Source organism: Protopterus annectens, chromosome 6.part1 (assembly GCF_019279795.1).
Source record: "Protopterus annectens isolate FY-2018-M chromosome 6.part1, PAN1.0, whole genome shotgun sequence".
NCBI lineage: Eukaryota > Metazoa > Chordata > Ceratodontiformes > Protopteridae > Protopterus > Protopterus annectens.
In genome coordinates, this window is record NC_056738.1 from 518882029 (window position 1) to 518905290 (window position 23262).

At 38.3% G+C, this 23262-nt stretch overlaps 1 protein-coding gene across 1 annotated transcript in view; it reads left to right on the forward strand.

The window, feature by feature from the left end:
- The window catches only part of NBEAL1 (neurobeachin like 1), a 2263075-nt gene that overhangs the window by 295837 nt on the left and 1943976 nt on the right, over window positions 1-23262 (forward strand). The window contains exons 7-8 of the mRNA XM_044075407.1: window positions 3712-3793; window positions 9517-9644. Coding sequence (XP_043931342.1) covers window positions 3712-3793; window positions 9517-9644 — 210 coding nt within the window. The remainder of the gene's footprint in view (window positions 1-3711; window positions 3794-9516; window positions 9645-23262) is intronic.

The following is a 23262-nucleotide window of genomic DNA, read 5'->3' on the forward strand; positions in this document are numbered from 1 at the left end:
CTGTCATATGCTTTCTCTAAGTCTACAAAAACACAATGCAACTCCTTCTGACATTCTCTGTACTTCTCCATCAACACACTCAGAGCAAACATCGCATCTGTAGTGCTCTTTCCTGGCATGAAACCATACTGCTGATCACTAATCATCACGTCCCTTCTTAACCTAGTTTCCACTACTCTTTCCCATAACTTCATGCTGTGACTAATCAATTTAATCCTTCTGTAGTTACTACAGCTCTGCACATCACCCTTATTCATAAAAATCGGCACCAAAACACTTTTTCTCTATACCTCAGGCATCCTCTCACTTTCCAAGATTTCATTAAACAATCTGTTTAAAAACTCCACTGCCATTTCACCTAAACACCAACATGCTTCCACAGGTATGTCATCTGGGCCAACAGCCTTTCCATTCTTCATCCTCTTCATAGCTATCCTTACAATGGATTAGCAAGGAGGAAGTATTTCATGATTCACTATCCCTACATCATCCAACCTTCTCTCCCTCTCATTCTCTTCATTCATCAACCCCTCAAAGTACTCTTTCCATCTCCTCAACACACTCTCCTCGCTTGTGAGTATGTTTCCATCATTATCCTGTATCACCTTTACCTGCTGCACATCTTTCCTAGCTCGGTCCCTCTGTCTAGCCAATCGGTACAGGTCCTTTTTCTCCCTCCTTAGTGTTATTACTCTGGCAGCATCCCACATGAGAAGGGTACAGTGGCATCCAAAGTCTCTCTGATCCTGTACCAACAGTCATTATATTTTTCAGATTCCAGTTGTATATGAGAAGAAAAATCACTTGACGCAGACCTCAATATCTCTGAATCCAGGTCTCACCCTCTCCCCTCCTGCTCCAAAGTAGTCATTCACCACAGGTGCTTCAGATTTTGCTTGAGGAGCAGTATCATGGGAGGTAAAAGTGCAGGGTGTTTGGGGCAGCAGAGATGGACCCAAGCACATAAATATAAACAAGATGCTTACCCTCATCAAGACACTCAACTGTCTTAATCACCTCTGATCCCCAGGACCACTCCAGGTTGTTATGGACAGTACTGCAGTGATGTGGTACATAAACAAGCAAGCAGTGGAGAACCAGATCTTAACACCTATGCAGACAAACCATGTTAGCATGATGTGTAGCTTTGCAACGCAGCCTCACTCTACAGGCATCCTACATTCTGTACGAGCAAAATTGGGTGGCAGATGAGCTAAACTGGGCAAAGACCCTCATGAATGGAAACTAGATTGGGGGATTTTCCAAGATTTGATCCATCTATGGGGAGTTCCTCAGGCTGACCTTTTTGCTTCCTCTCTGAGCAAACAGCTGGCAAAATGCTGCTCCAGGACTCCGTGCAAAGAAGGCCTGAAAACAGATGTCTTTTCTTTTCCTTGGACAAGAATGTCCCTGTATGCTTTTCCACCCTTTCAACTTTTATCCAGGGTACTTCTGAAGATTCAGAAGGAATTCCCTCAAGATCATTGTGGTGACCCCCTTCTTGCCAAGGCAACAGTGGTTTTCTCTCTTAGAACTGGCCAGGGGCAATTGCCACCAGCTTCTTCACAGACTGGATGTATTCGCACAAGAACAGGTACGTTTGATACATCCTGACCGCAAACAATTTTAAAATACTGCCTGGATGATAGGGTCTTAATACCTTTTAGGCACCTGTTTACTGAGGATTTACAGCAGGTAATAATGGAGGTAAGAAAGCCTGCTACTAGAAAATTGTATATAAGCAAATGGGGAAAGGGTTTTCTAGTTGGTGCCAACAACATAACCAGCACCCATTCGGGGCTAGTGGTTATCTGGTTTTACAATATTTGTGTGCTACTTTTAAGTTTGTTAGTTTATCAAAAGTTTACTTTGTCGAAGTTCATATGGTCGAGGCCACAGAATCAACAACTTTAAATATCAAAAAATAATTAAAAAAATGGGAGCAGACTTTCTGCAGGGAGCAACCACGCTTGCTAATTTTATATACTAACTGTGAGATTGCACTACAGTGGGGAAAAGGGCACGTTCCCCAATCCCTGCTGTACTGCAGCCTCCATTCACTTCTGTGCCCATTTATTTGTTAGTTTTCAATATTTCTTATCGATCATGTGGTCTAGACCGTATGAATTTTTGCAAAGTAAAATTTCAATAAATTAACATAAACCCATTATTTTCCTGTGGTCTGTCAAGGTTGATCTGTTTTTCCAGCATGTCTGCTCATGGATCTCCCACTTGAAAAGCATTCTCCTATCAAAACGTTTTTGGAAGGGGTATTGCATAAGAAACCTTCAAGAAAGTAAGTGGCTTCTCCTTGGTATCTTAATTTTGTGTTAGAGAAACTAACATTTGCACCATTTGAACCAGCTCATCTGACTGACATTTTTGTCATGGAACACAGTTTTACTGATTGCTTTGAACTCTGCAATAAGAGTATCTGAGTTGTAAGTTATTATGGTGGGTAATTCTTATCTCCATTTAAACAGAGACAGTTTATTTAGGCAAAAAATAAATATTAGTTCTCAGATAAGCATCTGAGTTTACTTTAAGCCAAACTATTCATCTCCCTGTGTTCTTCCCTGAACCCAAAAATGAAGGAGAAAGAATACTTTATACCTTGGCTGTCCTCAGACAACTCTTGTACTGTCTTAACAGAATAAATTTCTTTCAAAATGTCCATTCACTTCATTTGTTGTGAATGTAAGAAGGGGCAACCTGTGTCAAAGCAGACTATTTTTAAAATTTTTATTCCCACCAGAACAAAACTATTCCAGGCAGGCTCAAGGCATAATCTATCAAGACCCTGGCCTCATCTGTGACTTTTTGAAAGGGGTTGGACTCCAGGTGTGTACATACTTATACAAAGCACTCCAAGCTAGATTCCTCCTTCATGTCTAGGTGAGGCTTTGCTAGGACCATTCTCCAGGGGTTCCTGGACCCTTCCCTTTCTACCTTCCAGTTGTTTTAAGCTGTGGTATTCTACTCCTATAGCTTTGGTTACTGCAGCAGTAATCTGTATGTTGAACAATGCTGCAGCAGTGAGCAGTATGATGAACGTAGTACAATTATGTAAGTAAGCTTATCATAACAGTAGATATTTGAATGATCACTACTGCAGTAGCCTATCCCTCCATCCCAAGCATGGCTAACTCCTTCAGCACATGGAGGGGTGCCCTGAAGCCTTGGAAGCTGGGACAAGGGTTGTATCCTATGCAGGATATGACCCATATAGCTTAGGCTACTGCAGCACTGATCATTCAAACAGCCACTCTTATGGCAAGTCTCTTTATACAACTGTATTGTACCTGTATTGCTTACATGCACTTTTTTCAGCCAATGTGAAATGTTATGAGCCTGTGTTTCATACAGTATTTGTATAATGGTACAAAACCTTAGTCTTACTAGACTATAATGTGATTACATGGTTAGGGCATATGCATCATAACTTTTCCTTGACATATTAAAACCACTGATTAGGCAAATCATTGTCATAATACTAACTCACTGGTACTACTGAATTATGGTGTAAATTTATTGGTACACACTTTGTAACACATAATATAAGTAAGACAATAGCAGCAGACTTAGTAACGTGGTTAAGAATTGTGTAGTAAACAGTCAGTTTATCAAATGTCTTTTATTTTCTTATCATTCTCAGGAATGAGAATGTCTAGCTTCCCACAATTTCCAATGACGTTTTGTATTTTTCACTAGGAATCTTTCAAATGTTGAAGAAATTGGTACCTGTTCTTTTATAAATCATGTTATTGCCTTGACAACTTTATACATCCAGCAGGTAAGGTCTGATATTGCATTATTTGATTTGCCCATTTCTGAGTTTTGTATTGTGTATTAAAAAAAAAATCTTTGTTTTGTCAACTGAGTTTCAGGAGTGTCTGTGTCTCTGTGTCTCTCTCTCCCCTTTCTGAATTAAAGTGAAACCTGAGTGTAGAAATCTCTGTATATTGTATTAAGTAAGCACCAATTAATGTTCTGTCTCTTTTGCTGTAGGTAATACTTCGATAAACTGTAGTTGTAATTTTAATGTAACATATCAGCAATGTTCAATAAGTACTTTTTTGTGTGGTATAAAAATAGGTAGTATCTTCCTCTCTTGCCCTGTCTTTTGTCATGCAGCATTTGTCTGAAGGTGTTATCCATCATATTCATTTGTTCATAGGGCTTTCTATCCTTTCTTTTCTTTGTATTGAAGGGGGGACTATGTCTCATTTCTGCAGTTTGCTGTTAACTATGGGTTATGCATCCTGAACTCTGAACTGTGGTTCTCATATTTAAGTTCTTATTTTCCTTTGTTACTTCTGACTGTTCCGTTGCTCTTCTGTTGATTTCATAAAACATATTTTCTACAAAGGTCATTACCACAGTGGGCAGCTGTATTAATGCTGTCAATGTTGCTACATTTTTTACCAGCAGTATTTTTTTGTAAATGGAAAAGTGGTATGTGGAAAATTTAATTCTTTTGTGATATATGTAGTGATAGTAATACATTTATTTGGCTAAGAATGCATGGAAATGGAGGAGTATGGTTAATGAGCCAAATATTTATGCATTTTGTATTGTTCCCATGTAGATTGTTGATGCATCCACAAAAAGTTGCAAGTAATTTGTTTCCAGAAAACAAGCATACATTTTAGACAACCTGGTCTTAGGCCTGATGATTGCAAAAAGTAGAGATCAAATATTTATCCATCCACTTTTTTTACCTGATTTATTTCTATTCAGTGTCATATTCTGTTTTGAAAGCTGTCCTGCTGCGATTTGAAAAGGAGTTTATACACTGTGAGGCAGCAGTACTGACCTCTGTGTCACTGAGCTGTCAGTCAGATGTTTATGGAAAATATTACTAGGTATGTCTTAAAGATCTCTGTCTGGAAAATGTCTGCAAAAAGACTCATCTGAAGCAAAAAGTTTAATGTCATTGCAAAAGTTCAGAGAGTAGGACTGTGCACATATCCTGTACACATCATGGCTGAATAACCCAAGTAGATGGGAGCTGACTGATATTCATCTTTGTAGTAATATGAGCAGAATAGGGAAGTGGTCAGCAGTGGCTGTTGTGGGTAAGAAAGGTAGCGAAAGTGAAATTGTGAGACTTTCTTGCAAAGAATATCAGAGGGAACCTCTTCTGATGAGTAAAAAACATGTTATGACAACAAAACAAGAGCAATTTGTTATGAAGATGACCTAGTATGTTCCATCTGAATGTTATGAAAATGGTTTAGTATATTCTACCCGAAGGTATATTGAATGCGTCATAAAATATGTTTGGCTGGGCTGTGTCCAGTCCCAAAGACTTTAGGGACGTTTTTTAATCCAATTCAATGCATGTGCTAATCTGTTAATGCTTTTTATTTGTCTAGAGTTTTGCTTGGGACACTTTTTTGTTTTGTTTAATGAAAGTAGAAGTTTGCTGGCATTCTAGGCATTCTGGTTGCTCTTGACTTAATTTGCAGTTTTTTTTTAATTGTTTGTGACTTTTAAATGTATCAAATAAATAGAAGTGCTGCTCACATAGGCAAATGCTCTCGTTAGAACAAATAAAAGTTTTCAAAGTATATACGTTAATCGAGAGCAAAAGTAAGGACCAATTTTGATATTTATAACTAAACAATTTATTGTAGTAATAGTTGATAAGTGCTTTCGCTATGTAATAGCTTCATCAGATCAAACACTTTCTGTTATACAGGCTATATAAATACTAAAGTAAAACATTTGATCTGTTCAAATTAACCAATCATTAAAACATGTTAATTAATTCCTTTCTAAATTTAAAGCAATAATACATAGATAAAGTGCATAGTAAAGCTTTAAAATACATCAAAATATTCATCATCTGACAAATATATATTCTAAAACATAGAGTATGTACATAACATAGTTTTAATAACTGTATATATACACATAAAAATAAGCCTAAAATGTATATAAAAACTTTTATATAAAGAATTTTCATATAAAATTTCCTATATAAACACTAACTACACATAATAAACTTTACATTTTAAAAAAGAGATATATTATATATTGTAAATATGTTTAGTAAAAAGTTAAATATTAAAGATACCTATAAATTCTTAGAATTACTTTATATGTCTACATTGCCTGAGTGTTGGTTTAATTGATACTTTATCATTTAGTCCTGAACCTCTATCTGCTTTCAATAAAATAATCCAATTGTTTTCTTTTTCTTCAGTACGTGTTACTATGTTACCCCCTCTCATATCAGGCTCAATTACTTCCAAAACCCTAAACAGAAATTCATGATGAATACTGTTTAAAAAAGTATGTTTAGCTAAAGCGTTCTGCATATTATTTTTTCTTATATTGTATATATGCTCCCTTATCCTATCACGTAGTGGGCGATTTGTCTTCCCCACATAAAAAGATGAGCATATTTTACATACTGCCAGGTAAACAACATTACTGGTCCTACAATTGGCATCAACCTTAAGATAGAACACTTTTCCATTATCTGGGTGATGAAATTCTGTATTGCTGTCAATATAAATGCAGAAATAACAGTGCCCACATTGTTTTGTATGGCCTGAATTGATAGGATACTTATCCTTTTTTAGGTAACATAAAAGCCTTTTCAAATTACTTCTATTTCTATATAAAAAAGAGGGTTCTTCACCAACAATCTGGTGGATATGTTCATCTGCCTTTAGTATATCCCAATGTTTACCAATAATTCTTTTAACTTCAAAAAGATCTGTTGTATAACAAGTTGAGAATTTCACATTCGAAGGTGTCAATAATTCATTTGTTTTAACAATATTCTGTAAAGGACCAAAATATGGTCGGCCTTTAGTGTCACGTAAATCATAGGCTTGATCAATATATTGATCAACCTCATCAATTTTATAACCTCTATCTATTAATCTGTTCTTTAAACTTAAGTCTTTCTCTAGGCCGCCTTCTAGTGGATTTAATCTGGAACATCTCAATGCCTGCCCTTTAATGATATTTCTGAAGATATGTGGTGGATGCATACTAGATCTATGCAACAGCATATTACTATGACATGATTTCCGATATACTCCTGTATTGATAAGCCCATTATGTAACCTCTGTACAAAAACATCTAGGAATTCTACCCTGATTCTGTATCTGATTTTAAAATGTAAAGTTTATTATGTGTAGTTAGTGTTTATATAGGACATTTTATATGAAAGTTCTTTATATAAAAGTTTTTATATACATTTTAGCCTTATTTTTATGTGTATATATACAGTTATTAAAACTATGTTATGTACATACTCTATGTTTTAGAATATATATTTGTCAGATGATGAATATTTTGATGTATTTTAAAGCTTTACTATGCACTTTATCTATGTATTATTGCTTTAAATTTAGAAAGGAATTAATTAACATGTTTTAATGATTGGTTAATTTGAACAGATCAAATGTTTTACTTTAGTATTTATATAGCCTGTATAACAGAAAGTGTTTGATCTGATGAAGCTATTACATAGCGAAAGCGCTTATCAACTGTTACTACAATAAATTGTTTAGTTATAAATATCGAAATTGGTCCTTACTTTTGCTCTCGATTAACGTATATACTTTGAAAACTTTTAAATGTAGCTTTAATATTGTGCTGCATAGTAGGAACTGCTTCTCTATTTGGCTGGCTGCTGTACACTGCTGCTGCATTGATAATTTTTTCCGGGTTTTGATCTTTCTACTGTTCCCAAAGACACTGGAGGAGTATTTTTTTTTTATATACATCAAGTTCCATCTGTGCTTTCAGTGTGCCTTATCTGCCATTCTGTTAATACTGTTTATTGTGCCCGTTTTTTTGTGTTCTTTTGGGGCTTTCCTGGCTTTTTTTGTTTCTTGAGGGAGTAAGAAATTGCTAGCATTCTGGGCAATTTTGCTCTTTCCAGGCTTAATTTTAATTTTTTTCTGATTTAGCTGTGACTTGTAAGGTATAGCTTTTAAATTTTGTCTGCATAGCAGCATATGCAACAGTGTTTGGCTGGACTACTGTGTATCCTTACCACACGTTGCTATTGGATTGGTGGTTTTAGTCAGATTTGACCTTGCTGCACTACAAGCAGGGCATGTTGGATTTAGACTTGTTTAGCTTGTTTTAAAGTAACTGTTATTTGCAATCCCTGCATTCACCTTGCTCCCTACCAAGTTTTACAGTTAGTCTTTATTACATAGTCTTTTTTCCAGAATTATTTGTTTCAGATCTTCTTAAACAAAATTTGTAGACTGGTGCTTTTAAAAGCTTATAAAGAACACTATTTTTCAATATTTAAAAATGGTTGCTGTTTTTTGAATAATGAAAGTGAAATGCATATAATGGTTGCTTTTTAATACATAAAGCTTTACCCCCGTCTTTTGCCCTTCACGTAACTGCAAGCTCTTCCTCTATAGTTTTATGTTCTGAAAAGGTAAGCTTTAGCTGTAAACAGGTTAAAAATGGAGAAAACTCATCTAAAGAATGTTAGACTTGTTAAAATGTACTTCAGATTTGGGAAGATATTCTTTTCCATTTTGTTTGAGATTACAATTTGAGAGGTACCTGACAATATATTAATTCTTTGATTTTTAACATTTGTTGTATTTTTATGTTAGTTACTAAGTTTGTGTCTCTAGCACTTCAAAACAAAAGTTAAGGCTTTGAGCTGCTAATGAGCTACATGAGGTCATGGTAAGTGTGATTAATCCCCTTGACGATACCCACCCTATGGCACTTCCTGCCTCCAGAAAGACAAAACATTTTAGACCTGGGATGAATTTATGGGCACCATTCAGTTATCACGGTTTGTATTAGGCAAGAGTACTGTTCTGTTTTTATATGTAACTGAAGATGATTCAAGAGATGGGGGAAGTGTCGATTAATCAATCTGTCCATTCAGCTTGTCTTATTTGTTGATGAAGATTTAATGTTCGAATGCTGGGAGTATTTATTTTGTGGAGGTACAGAAGGTATTGCATTTGATTCTTTCAGTCTCTTGCAGAACTATGTGACAGAGAAAATTATTAAAACCGAAGTGCTTCAAGTTAGCAGATATTTTGCCTGTTATGTTTACTTGGATAATGAATGAAATACAAACGTGTTCATATATAGATTGTATTAATAGTATTTATTAAATTTCCATAAGACATGAAATGTATAGCCTTTCCTCTTGTATCCTGTACTAAGTTTGTTGTTTTGAGTTCATATGGTTTTCTTTCAGCTTTTGTATGTTACTGTATATTCTTACTTTATAATTTATTTTAATCTACTCTGCACTGCCTTTTTTTTTTCTGATTTTGTTATACATTTTTTTATGTCTTGGATCATGGCTAAAAACTGTCCATTATACCAATCAACTTGCCATTTAACGAATGAGTAAATAATATTTATATCATGCTATTTCAGTTGTTGGTTGATGTTATCTGATTAGTGCTTTGGTTGCACAAATTTGATTTAAACATTCCTTGGAGTGCGCACTCAGTACTTTTGTTCATGGCCTCTTTGAATTTCTGTCTTTGTAGTTAAAGAGCAGAACAAAGGAGAAGGAAATGGAAGACCAGTCTGCTGCTGAAGATTTTGTGAGACATTCACTGTCCTTCTGTGAAGGACTCTATGATCCATATCGAAACTGGAGGTCTAGGATAACAGGGTAAGTACAAGTCATGGTTTTACTGGCTACATCTCCAGGCATTTGAACTATTCAGTCCATCTTTTATTCCATATCATTTGCAGTGCATTAAAAAAAGTCCCCTCTCACAGAAGATCGCTGTCAAGGTAAAATCTGCTAATGCAATTCTGCCATTTCACGTAATCTGAGATTCATGGTTGGAGTGCATCTGTGCAGGAGGACTTTGTAACCAAATATAGAGCAATTTGGTACACTGTTTGCTGCTACCATGATGATATTTATGATACTTGTGCAGTGTTTAAAAGGATTGATGCATGAGTTGTCAATCTGATTTTGATTTCTTATACCCATTTTTAATCACCCAGTGTATTTTTAAAGCTCTCCAAAGCTCTTTTATTTTCAGGTGTTCTAGTAAAAAAAAAAAGTCCTTTCTCCTATTTCAGACTGCCTTTGACCTGCACAAAATGTTCCTGGCTTTCTAAGGAATAGCCTGTGTTACTACAGAACATAGCAGTATACCCATGCATTGTAAAGTTTGTGTCCCTCTAGAGGATGGAATTTCTGAACAGATTAGAATAACAGGCAAACTAACCCCAGTTGACAAACCTGAATGCCTACTCTTGCCCAGTACCTTGCATTCTAAAAACTCTGTGCTAGTTCACTTTCCTTTAGGATAAAAAAGACCATTGGGAATAAAGTATGCAGCACTGTCATTCCAGCCAAATAAAAGTTGCCAACCTTGCCAAGAATCCCACACAGTGGTTCTTTAATAACACACTGAATTATTTTAACAAATGAGAGCCTTATTTCCTTGAATGAAACAAATGTTTATACACTAGTGTCACCTAAACATCAGTGCTTGCGAAACTTGCATGACAAACCTGTATACAGTCACATATTCTGTTCCTAGCCTTTCCTAGTACTAAACTGTGGATACTGTCACTACCCAACACTTAGTTTTGCAAATAAAATTATCTTGCTATGGATGTTATTAGTTTGTAGTAACTTTACAAGACATAATTATGTATTCCTGGCATTTACACTTCATACTTCTTAGAATTGTGTTTGTATACAGTGGGCTTAAATTGTTTTCATTAACATGAGGAAGTGTTTCTCCTTGATTCTTCATTAAAAACAGTACCCTGACTGGCTGGTACCTGATCACCAGAACTCCATAAATCCATAAATATATTTTGTTTATGGGGCATTCAGTGCAAGTCCAGAGGCACATGCAAGAACTCGGGCTATCTTTGTTTATTTCATTTTTCCCAGTTTTCTCATCCCTTCTCACTGATCAGATTCCTGAAGAACACAGTCCTTTCAACTTTGTTTTCTTATCCAGATTCACGTGGTAGACTGGTAACAGCATTACATGTTATAATGTTTTACATACCAGCTCAACTTCTGATATCTGTTGCTATTTCCCTTTCCTTTGTACCTGCATAATGCAGCAGCATCTTTTATCTCACCCAGGGCTGCTAGCCCAAAAAGACACATTGTACCACGGGAGGCATAATAGCCGCTCTCACTTATGTAATCCACCAGTGTGATTTCCATAATGCTGGGCTGATCTTCATTTTTCTGTCTCCTTAGAACAGCTTGTAGCTGTGCTGTTTGCATGCTTTTTCTCAGCATCAACCATGAAGATGGCCAAGTTTATATCCCTTGATGTTTGTCTTGGCAAAGACAAGGACTTGAAATTTGCAGGCCGCATAGAATACTGAGTAGCCAAGACCACAGTAAATTAGGACTTCCTTACAAAAGCCAAGTACTTTAGACTCAAAACAGCAAGTAGTCTTAGCCAAGACTATCCCAGAGAAAGCAGGTATGTTGCCATAAGAAGAGTGTTCTGTTCTAGTCTTCCTTTCTTCCTTTTTCTATTTACAGGATACAAATGATGGCCTTGTGTCTCAGTTCAAATTGTTTTATTTGGCAAGGGAGTGGTACTGTCTTAGTGATATTCACAAATTAGCCATTATTGTTGCATGATTGTCATAAAGATTACAGATTTCACTAAGTTACTAAATCTCAGATACTCTCCCGACTGTTTTGTTTCTGTCCACAACTTTTTGGACTTTTTCATCCCCCAGACTTTATTTTTTGTATCCCTTCTCTTGAATCAGCGGGTAGCATCAAGGTCTTTAACCATGGAAAAAGGCCTTTCCACACACATGTATTTACATGACAGTATTTTATTTATTTATTTTACACAATCGGACTTCCTATCATCATATAAAGAGTGTGCTATAGGTGTTCTAAAGTGTAGTAACATGACCTTTAAGGCAGAAGTCCAGTGTTCAGGGATGTAAATGTGTAGTCTTACTATAGTCTATAGTTGCATGTCGTGTATGTCTTGTACTGTTGGGTGTGATCTTCATTTTGCTCTTCCTGGATTGTCAATGGAAAAAGTCCTTATTAGAGCACTCCACCTATCCATTTGTTTGCCTCCTATTCTAAAATTCTTCTGTGTATCTCATTCCTTCTTTAATGCATTTACCCCACCATTCTTTTGGAACTAAAGTACATAAGAAAAACTGGTGATGGAATGCAGAAGTCCTGGAAGTTAGCAAAACAAAGAAAGAATGCAGGAAAGTGAGGGAGATAAGTGTGAACCTGGCTATGAAGAAATACTTGTCCTCTAACAAAGAGATCAAGAGCAGTTGCAATAGCAAAGAACGAGGCATTATATGCACTCTACCAGCTTCTGGAAAGTGACTCTGCAGATAGCACAAAAAAACTTTATTAGATTGCAAGGCAAAGAAGATAGTCATCAAACACTATTCATAAGGGATGCCAGCAGCACCCCGCTCACCAGTACACATGACTTCAAAGTCAGATGGAAGTAGTTTTTGAATGATGAAAACACCATAGAAGCTGTACTTCCTGAACACAGCCTGCAGTGAAAAAGAAAGACCCCTGGAAGAAGTAAGAACAGCACTAAGGAAAATGAACTGTGGGAAATTAGCAGGCTTAGGTGAGGTCACTGTAGATGTGATCAAGAATGTAGGGTGAGTTAAGGGAAGAATGGCTGCTGAGGAGGGGTAGTCATAACAGTATGGATAAAAAGGTGTATGTTCATCATATTGATCACTTCTGCAGTAGGCTTTAACTATATGAGTTATGTTCTGCATAGGATATAACAGGTGACCAGCTTTGAAAGCTTCAGGACAACTTCTGTTCACCCAAACCATTAGTTTTTGAGTGTCAAGCCCTTCAGAGCTTTCTTTGTAGCTGCTTCTCTGAAGCTTTTGAGAATTGGCAGTTGGCTTGTGCTGTTCTTTTGTGGGGTGGATAAGTTCACTTTGGGGGCAAAATCCTTTCCATTTTAAAGAGTTGTTTGTGTATAACATGTTCTGTTCACGAAAGCTATTTTAAAGCTAGGAGTTTGAGTTTTAATGGACTGTGACAAGACCGTATTGTACCTTTAAACAAGAGTGCTCTTTTGTCCTGTCAGTTTAAAAGTTTAAAGTTATTGAAAAAAATTTTATGTGGAGAAATTGTTTATTTTACATGTTTGGGGTGACAGTTTGTGAGTTTTTTTTTTTTTTTTTGCGAGTGTTTAAAGTGCTTTTTACTGTGTTTTTATGTGGAAAAGGTGACATTTTTTAAAGACTTTTACCTGTTTTTGCTGCTTGTTTTCATAATGAAAGAGACACTATTTTTGGCTTGACCTTAGAGCAAACTGTTCCCATTGTTGATCCTTCTAGTCACAAAAAGAAAATGTTAAGCAAACAGCCACCACAATGGACTAGAAATGTGCCTCCACCATAGGTGGGTGACTCTACTGTGGCTAGTAGTTGCATCTCACACCACTCATCTTTTTCCATGGAGTCGTCTGTTGTAGCACCTACAACACACTATGGCTCTGGAGTTAACCATGTCCTTGCAACTGAATCCCCTCAGTGAGCAAGGGAGTGCCAGTCTTATCACTCCTGGTGAGATAAGAGGGAAGGCTTCAATGCTTTGTCAGAATGTTGTGCCCATTTTTGGGGAAGAGGTTGGTGCCTTTAATAAAATTGTTGGCCCCATTTCCCTGCCCAAAAGAAATGGGAAAACTACACCTGTATCTACTCCTCCTCAAAGTTCATCAGACAGGAATAGTTTACTGGGTCTGCCTTAAGGTTTAATTTAGGCTATTGATCCTTCTCATAAAGTAGCTTCTATTATTTTGACGAGATTCAAGATTCAAAATCTGGACAGAAGTATGAAAGGGCGGATGCATGGTTTTCTTAGATTTTTGATTCAGACTCGGAGGAAATCAGTTTCTGAATCTCTCTGTGTGTGATTTTCTCTGAGACTGTTTTCCAGAATATGCTAGTGATCTCGGTGGGAAAACATTGAGGTTTCTGAGTCCCCTCAGAAAATACTGTGAGCTGTTACAGAAGAGATTTCCAGAAACCTTCGGCCATTACTCCAGTTGTGGCAGCTTTGGAGGATGTGTATATTACTGCCTGCAGTTTCCATGATACTCAGCCAGCTGCCCTAAAAAAGCTGACAGGATGTAAAAAGTTCCTCAATCTTAAGTTTTTCAACATTTTTCCAGACCTGATCCAGCAACTGTATCTTTAGGTAATCCTATTGCTTTTAAATGGTTAATTCCAATCTTATTGTTTCTAATAAGGATGGGGAAATTATTGATAAGTATGGGAAAAAAGTGTATGCTACTGGAACTTTGATTTTCAGAATTTTAAATTGTTAGGCTCCTATGTTAAAAGTATGTTCTAATTGTGAAAGTGATGAAAGTTTTGCTGCAGTTTTTTCTTGTGTGGAAAAATCTGTTTAAATAATTTGGTTGCTTCTTTGCACAAGTCTCTATTTAGTTTACATTGTTTATATGACTCTGTTGATACTTCCTCCAGGGCTACAGCCCCTGGTACTGTTTTTGAGGAAGTTTGCTTGGCTGCATTCTCTGAACCTCCTGCCTCATTTTCCAAAGGAATTGTTAGAATGGATCCTAGGGACTGCCAGAAACACAGGAAAGCCCCCAGAAAGAGATTCCTAAAGAAACCACAGTGAGATTCTTCTTCTAGAAGGCTTTCCTTTTGAGACAAATCTCTGCTTATCTAAGTAGTCTCACCCCTCCCACCCCCCAGCAGCCCTTCCCCTCTCAAAAGGCTCACCTAGTCAGTTTCCACCTGAGCTAGTCAGTTTCCACCTGAGAGAAGATTACGTTAGACTAATGGGTGCCATCTTTGTTATAAAAATGGGCTACACCATGTCTTGGATGGAAATCACTCCTGTAAATGGCATGCCCCCCCCCCCCCAGTCATATGCACATGCTTCCACCCATCCTGCAGGAATTGCAGGCATTAGGCACAATAGAACCAATAGCCCAGGAATTTGTAGGAAAGTACTTTTTAATCCAGAAATGTCCTTGTACCAAGGAAAGAAGGGCAATGGAGACGCACATTAGATCTCTCTCTCTGTGTACTAAGCACATTTTTGAAAATGACAACTTTCAAAATACTCTGCATACATGCTGTGCTTCCATTCAGTCTGCTTCAGGCTTTTCTAGTGTTTTTAGATCTAAAAGATGGCTACCTCTGTGTTCCAGTTCACACCCCTTGCATGAGATTCCTTAGTTTTTGTGCTGGGTCATCTCAAAAAGTTTGCGCAAAGTGCCTGACAGCAGTAATTGTTTTTTGTCGAACATAGGGAATCCACATTTTTCCGTACTTAGACAACTTGTTAATCCAAACCTCCTGTCCTCTGATACTCCTGCAGCACTTCCAGTTAAACTTCCACCTCCTCTCGCAATTGGGGTTCACCATAAGCTAAGAACAACTGGACACCATAAAAGATCCAGGCCTACCTGCCTCAGGAAAAAGTAAAGGTCCTTGCAGATTACTTTCAGAATCTGATCTTCTGCAGCCAATGCCCAGCAAGCGCAATACTAAGGGACTTGTGAATCAGGGAAGCAACTATTCCAGTGCTCCCTCCAGCCAGACTGCATATGAGGGCTTATAGGGCATGTGACAATCAAAACTACTAAAAGCACACATCAATATGAAGGAGATTAGGGCAGTCATCCAAGCTCTTCGTCTTTTCCCATGTCTGGAGTCCAGATCCTCAAGAATGTTCGCAGACAACACCACATTTACATGATACATTAATAAACAAGAAGGAACCAGGTCCTACAAAGTGTGTAGTTTGGCACAGACTGCCTAGGAGATTGTCACTGAAAAAAAACATGCCTTTAGTAGCCATATACATTCCATCACAGGACATGGTGTTGGCAGAAGCATTAAGCAGGACCTTGGAGGATCGTCACAAATGGACCCTCAACAGACAGGCCTTCCTGGACATTCAATACTGTTTGGGGACTCTTCAGATGGACGTATTTGCATCCAGAGACCAATAAACAGCTCCCCCTGTTTTGCATCATGGTCCCTTGCCCTTCACCCTGGAGGACAAATGCTTCTGGTGGGCAGGGAGATTACTCTATGCCTTACCTCCTCTACCTGTCATCCCAAGGCCTTTTTCTAAAAGCACAAAAAGAAAAGCCAAAACTCTTGCTAGTGATTTCCTTTTTGCCAAGACAACATTGGTTTCCTCCACTTTTTCACCTAACCCGAGACAGCTGCTACAAACTGTTGCTGCAAACAGATTACATCATACAGCAGAAGGGGTCAGTACTACACTGTAACATGTCATCCCTGAACCTAATGCTGTGGATGATAGGGTTCTAATACCTTACAGGCGCCACTTTCCTGAGGGCATAATTAAAGTTTTCCAGGAAGCTAGGAGACTCAACACTCAAATTGTAGATAGAGAAATCCTTTTGGTACCACAGGAATGGACAAGACCCTAACAAATCACAGGTACCTTCCATACTAAGATGTCTGTGTGAGCTCATGCATACAGGTCTGGCCTACTCTTCCATCAAAGCCCGCCTGTCAGCAGTCTCTGTTTGTCTGCCCCTCAGTCTTCCTCTTATGCGCAGATCTGAGGTCAAGTCATTCCTTAAAGGAGTGGTACATCTTAGACCACCAAGGAAGCCCATTACCCCTCCTTCGGATGTCAACTTCGTGCTAAGAAAAAAATTACTTTGCCTCCTTGTGAATCATTAGCCAAAGCAAACCTCAAATTCTGCACTTGGAAAACTTTTTTTTTTTTTCTCATTTTTTTAATTAAAATTTTTCATAATATGAAATCAAAAATGATATACAGCACAATAGAAGTTGTTGATGTTACAATTTGCATAACATGAGCAAGTTATTAAACTAGGTGTTAACATACTGTAATAAAACAATTTCAATTTAACTAAAGTTAACAGCAGAGGATTACAATTAAGTTATGATTGTGTTATGGTTCATTTAGGATATATGAATATAGAAAGCAATTGACCTGTACATTATGGTAATACATTGAGTATATCTTGAGACATAACACCAACTTAGTGATACACAAAAAATCTAAACTACTATACATATATACATATTTACAAAAATGTCACCTTAGTTGATGCTGTTACTACTCTAATTAAAGAGAATGTTTAATAACTTTGTCCTCCCCGCGGTTGAGTGACATTTAAAAGACCTGCAGGTAGATGCGTGCATGAATGGGTGTGCCTTTTTTGAAGGTTGGGCGTCGGGCTGGCAACTCGGCACTGTAAAAATTCACTGCCAGTCATTTGCGACTACTAACCAGGAAAAGCCGAAAGACATTTTCGCATACTTTGCCATTTATGATAAAATATCAATTAAAGCTTTACAGTAGTTCTGATAATATGTCTGGTTCTTTTGACTTTTGGTATACAGCTTCTTAGCTAATGCATGTTTTTTTGTCATGTTCTTATAGTCTGTCCAAGTAAGTTTGGATCTGTCCAGCCATTTTCTAGCTATGTAAAATTTTAATAGGGCACAGAGTGTTATAGTGATGTGTTTAGTGAGGCTGTTATTATTGCTCTTGAAAATATGTAGTATTGCTGTTTCCCGTGATAGAGTAGATTTTGAGTAGCCTGTTTTTCCTAAGAGGAATCTCATTGAGCACCACCGTTTATAAACTTTTTTGCAGCTCCAGAAGATATGTAGAATATCAGCTTCTTTATTAGGACAAAAAGGACAATAAGATGACTTAGATGGATTAAATTTGTTAAGATGGGCAGGTGTATGGTATGCATTATTGAAGACCATGATCTGAGTGTCTATTAGTTTCTTAAATGGCATCAGTTTTATGGTGTTTCCAATGGCTAATTCCTTCTGATTTTCTGTCAGGTTACTGCATTTTTCTTCTCAATTTTTTGAAAATAGGATTGTATTTTGATATTTAATTTTAGTTATTGATTTATATGTGTTTGAGAGCATTTTCTTTTTGTATAAAAGCAACTTTTGAATTTGTTGCGCTTTCTTGATATCTTGCTCATTTACAATAATATCCTTAGTTATTTTGTTATCACATTATATTTATTATTTGCTTTAAGTATGTTCTTGATGTTTTCCATTGATAGGTTTTGTAAGTCCCATACTGCATGATTTTTTATTACTGGATATTTATCCTAGTTTAACATAGTTTGATAGTTTTATATTAGGATTGTTGTGTATCGGTTGTAGAAGAGTAATAATATCTTTTAATTTCATTGATATTAATAGTTTCTTGAAAATTTCACACTTATTGATTAAAACTGGGTGAATTTTTAATGTCTTAAGGGTTTCTCGATTTAGGAAGGGAATCACTTTCGGGTTAATTTTAGTTTTAATAATATTTTGGTGAAATAATTTAATCTGTAATGGGTACCATTCATTACCCAGTGAATCGTAGTTAGCTATTTGAATAATGCGGCTAGCATTAATTATTTCATGGTAGAGTTGGAAGCCCGGAAGGCTTAGGCCTCCTTTTTCTTTTGGGAGTATTAGTTTGTTGTAACTAATTCTTGTACTCTACAGGTACCAAATGCATTTTGCTAGTTGAACTTTTATTTTATTAAAGAAGGTAGCTGGATTATTCATGAAAGTGGCATTAATGTGGTATAAAATTTTAGGGAGTATGTTCATTATTTTGACAACTGAGGGATTCGGTAAAGTAGCGAGTTTAAGCTTTTCCCATTTGCTAATGTTGCAGACATTTGGAAAACTATCGACCTTGAGAGCAAACCCTTCATTCATGCCTAAAGTTGTGAACAGACGGTCACTTAACTGGTCTCTAAAATCTTCCTGCCTTCTTTCCCAACACACTGAGTGGGGGAAAGCTTTCTGCATTCCCTAGAAGTTCATAGACAGTTAAAATTCCATCTGGACAAAACCAAATTCATTTAGAAAATCTGTCTCCTTTAGACACTCAAAATTGGGCCAACCAATGTCTAAGCAAAATATTGCAAGATGGCTCTCTAAAGCCACCTGCTCTTATTCTCTACATGGTAAGTCCTTGCCTCATGTCCTCAAGCTCCTTCATCCTGGGCAATACCATCTGGGGCCTTCTACAAAGGAGTAGATGCCAGGACCGTACTAGATGCTGCCACCTGGTCCTCTGTGTACACACCTGCGTTAAACACTGCAGGATTAATGGCTTCTCAAGGTCTAGTACTGTCTTCACTAGGTCTGTCCTTTCGGGTCTCATAGACAATTCTGCAGGTAACTAACCAGCCATCCTTACGATTTCTTTCAACTCTGGGAATCACCTATGAATACAGCAACAGTGACTTCAGTCAGGAGATGGTACCATTGTGTAAAAACTTACCATAACAGTAGATGTCATACTGATCACTGTTACCATAACAGTAGATGTCATACTGATCACTGTTGCAGTATTCCTTCCCACAATTCTTTCCTTCTAAAATTCCTTTTCAGTAATCTCACTGCCACTCTTTGTCCTCTCTCTGTCCCTATTCTGTGGACAGCATCTAGGAACAAAATGGGCCTTCTTACCATGTCATGCTTAGCTCCTTCTACCTGACCAGTCTCTCAGTCCCAGGGGTTTTCTTGGATATAGTCTGAGAAGTACATTTGTACATCTGCCTATATACCCTTACACTTATGAGCTGAGGTCACATGTTGGATGTTTGATCCTGGGAGGGTAAAGCTTTGGTACCCTGGTCGGACATCCACGGGGATAAACCCATTCATTGTGAATACTGCAGCAGTGATCAATGGGGCATCTACTGTTATAGTATGTTCTTAAACAACTGTACTTTTCTTAGCATTGTACTTTTAGGGCTCAGCCTCCCTCTGTCTGTTGGCATGAAAGATATGATGGACTTGGCACCCAAACCTGTCTTTTCAGTCAGCTCTGCTTGAGCTGGCTGACTGGTTTAAGCATGTGAAATGTCCTATGAAGCTTTGGAAGCTGTCTATTAATATCCTATGCAGGATATAACCCGTATAGTTAAGGCTACTGCAGCAGTGATCATTTGAACTTCTACTGTTCTAGTTGAGTAGAGAGTAAGCATTCCAGTGCAAAAGAGGACAGTCACTGCTGTGGGGCAGTATTGATGGCGCAGTCTCCTGTCACAGTGCATGAAAGTACTGGAAAGGGTAATTAGTAAGTGGATGCACAGAGTAGTGGAAAGAAAGATAGGAGATGACCAGTTTGGAATCAGATCAGGATGCAGCAGAGCCATCCCAATGTTTGCAGTGGGGCAGACAGTGGAGAAGCTAGAAATGCAGTTAGAGGCCACCTGTGCATTCCTAGACTTGAAGAAAACATAAGACATGGTTCAATAAAGCTGACTTTGGCAGTCTTGTGTTGATTCAAAGTACCAGAAACATTGGTAGAATTAATGGTGCTAGACTACCTTAGCACACAGGCTGGAGGAGGCAGAACAATGAATGCATATAACTTCAGCAAATGATAGTGAAATGGAATGCAAAATTGTAGGCAGTTGGGAAGAAACTGAGTACGGACAAGACATTGTCATGGCAGCAATATGGCCAATCCAGAAAAAGCTGCAAACCTAGGGGAAAATGGTGGAACACTTAACAGATTCAAGTATCTAGAAGGGTGGTTGAAGAGAAGGGAAATTTGAATGCAGAGGCTAAAGCTAAAATCAGAAGGGCTGCGGCTAACTGGGACAACGTATCAGGGGTGGTGTGAGACACAAGAATGCCAAAGAAGCTGAAAAGTAAGGTGTACTAAACAGTGGTGTGACCAGTATGCCTGCATGGCACTGAAACCAGTACAGTGATGGAAGAGCAGTTCAGAAATCTGGAAATGGAGATGAAATGCCTTTGATGGGTGATGGGATGCTCACTGTGGGACAGGTTAAAAAAAGTAAATATAAAGCTAGGTATGAAAACAGGATTGCAGCAGATAGTAAAGACAACCACAAGGCCTTCTATAGTTATGTAAAGAATCTCCACGGCAATACCCAGATTTGCTCTGAGCTACTGCACAATGGTACTTCCTATACTGAGCCAACAGATATTGCCAGTATACTGGCTGACAGATTCAGTGCCAACTTTACCCCCCCCCCCAAAGGACCAATCACAATACCAGTAGATTGCCAGGCACCCAGTATTACTGCTGCACAGGTTAAAACAGCACTGTCCAAGGCCAAGAATACAGCTTCTATGGGACCTGACTATATCCCTGGTTGTGTTCTACATGAACTACAGAGTGAACTGGCACCTCACCTGTGTGCCGTGTTCAGTCACAGCCTCACCTCAGGCTTTGTCCCTGCCGAATGGCTCATTGCTGCAGTCATCCCTTTCACAAAGGAGGAGCGACTACAGACCCTGGGAACTATCGCCCCATTAGCCTGATGAGTCTGATATGCAAAGCTATGGAACTCATCATCATGGACCTAATAAAACAAGGATATAGGGAATCTCCAAACTCTGGATCCCACACAGTTCAGTTTTGTGAAGGGTAGATCATGCCTGCTCAAACTTGGTCGACTTCTGTGAGTCCGTCACCAGAGCTGTGGATGAAGGCAAGGTGGTTCATACAGCCTACATTGATCTGGCCAAGGCTTTTGATACCATTCCCCACTCAAGAATCATAGAAAAACTCACTAAGCATGGCAGCAACCCCCTATATCACTAGGTGAGTTGCAAACTGGCTTACAGATAGAACCCACAATGTGAAAGTAGCTGACTTTGTCAGACTGCCGATTAGTCACGAGTGGAGTTCCACAGGGTTCGGTCCTGGGTCCTCTCCTGTTTGGTATCTACTTCTCTGAAGTCCAGGCCAACATGAAGGGACTCCGGCTGACGAAGTTTGCAGACGATTGCAAGTTGAGAGCTGCTGTTAACGCCCCAAGTGATGTTGACATCCTACAGAATGGGCCTCACTGTGACCATCTGGTGTCAGAACCATGGCCTTAAGCTCAATGCCAAAAAATATCATCCCCTTTGGAAAAACTCGGTTCCCATGAATTACCACATTGATGGTAGTCCACTGAACACAGAAGGCATTATAAGAGATCTGGGTACACAGGTTGACAGCAACCTCTCTTTTGATCACCACATTGCCACTGTGGTCAAAGTCCTATGTGGCACATCTCATTACTAAGGGTTTTGCATCCAGGAAGAAAGAGGTCATTATCTCCCTCTACTCTTCTCTCATTAGGCCAATCATCGAGTACAATGCCCTATTTGGCGTGTACCTCACTAGACACCTGCAATAACTGGAGAGGCCACAAAAGTACCTCACAAAGAGGATTCTGGGCCTTAAACACATGGCTTATATAGGCAGACTTAAACTCCAACTATTCCCTCTCTCATATCACCTACTTAGAGGCGATCTCTGCTTGACTGACAAAGCCATGTCTGACCCAGCTCTGTTAGAAAAGCTACATCTAAAGAATCCCAAACCCTCCACACCACATGCTCCAGAGACCTCAACCTCATTACCACAATTAACAGAAAATGCTGAAGGGACAGATTCATAACCCAGAGACTGCCCATGCTATGGAACAGACTTCCCATACATGTCAAACAGAGCACCTCGCTGACCCTCTTCAAGAGAAATTTTGATGAGTGGATGGGAAACAGAAAATTCACCCTGGGGATAACTCCATTGGCTGTACTCAACAGAGGCACTGGGAGCTACGGTCGGGTGGCGTTATGCCAGGGTAATCCTGTGTGTGTGTGTGTGTATATGAATGTGTATATATATATATATATATATATATATATATATATATATATATATATATATATAATATTGTATATAATATATATATATATATATATATATGGTTTACTATTAAATGTTCGAATGCACTCCGTGACGGCGACCCCATCGACGCTGCTTTCGCAAACCGAAACACCGAAACCATTTCGATAGAACCGAAACCGCTAAACTCCGACGATCGACATTACCGGCCGCCAACACCTCCACACCCATGCTACCATGGGTCGGATGGGGCGATTTTGCCGTTCGCACATCTGGGCGTCGGTGTAGTGACGTTCGCAGTTCCGCGTTCGGGCAATGCGCGTCGCACAAAACGGGATCGACAATTTGATAGTAAACCTATATATATATATATAAATATATATACAATATAAATATATATTATATATTTATATATTATATTATATATTTATATATGATCTAAGACATACCTCCCTGGACTACATGAAAAGAGGCATTGAGGAGCTCTCTGATCATGTAGCCCAAGCTGGTATGACCCTGACCTTGAGTAGCATACTACCTTCACCTAGAATGATACCACAATACAAAGACAAAATGATCAATTTCA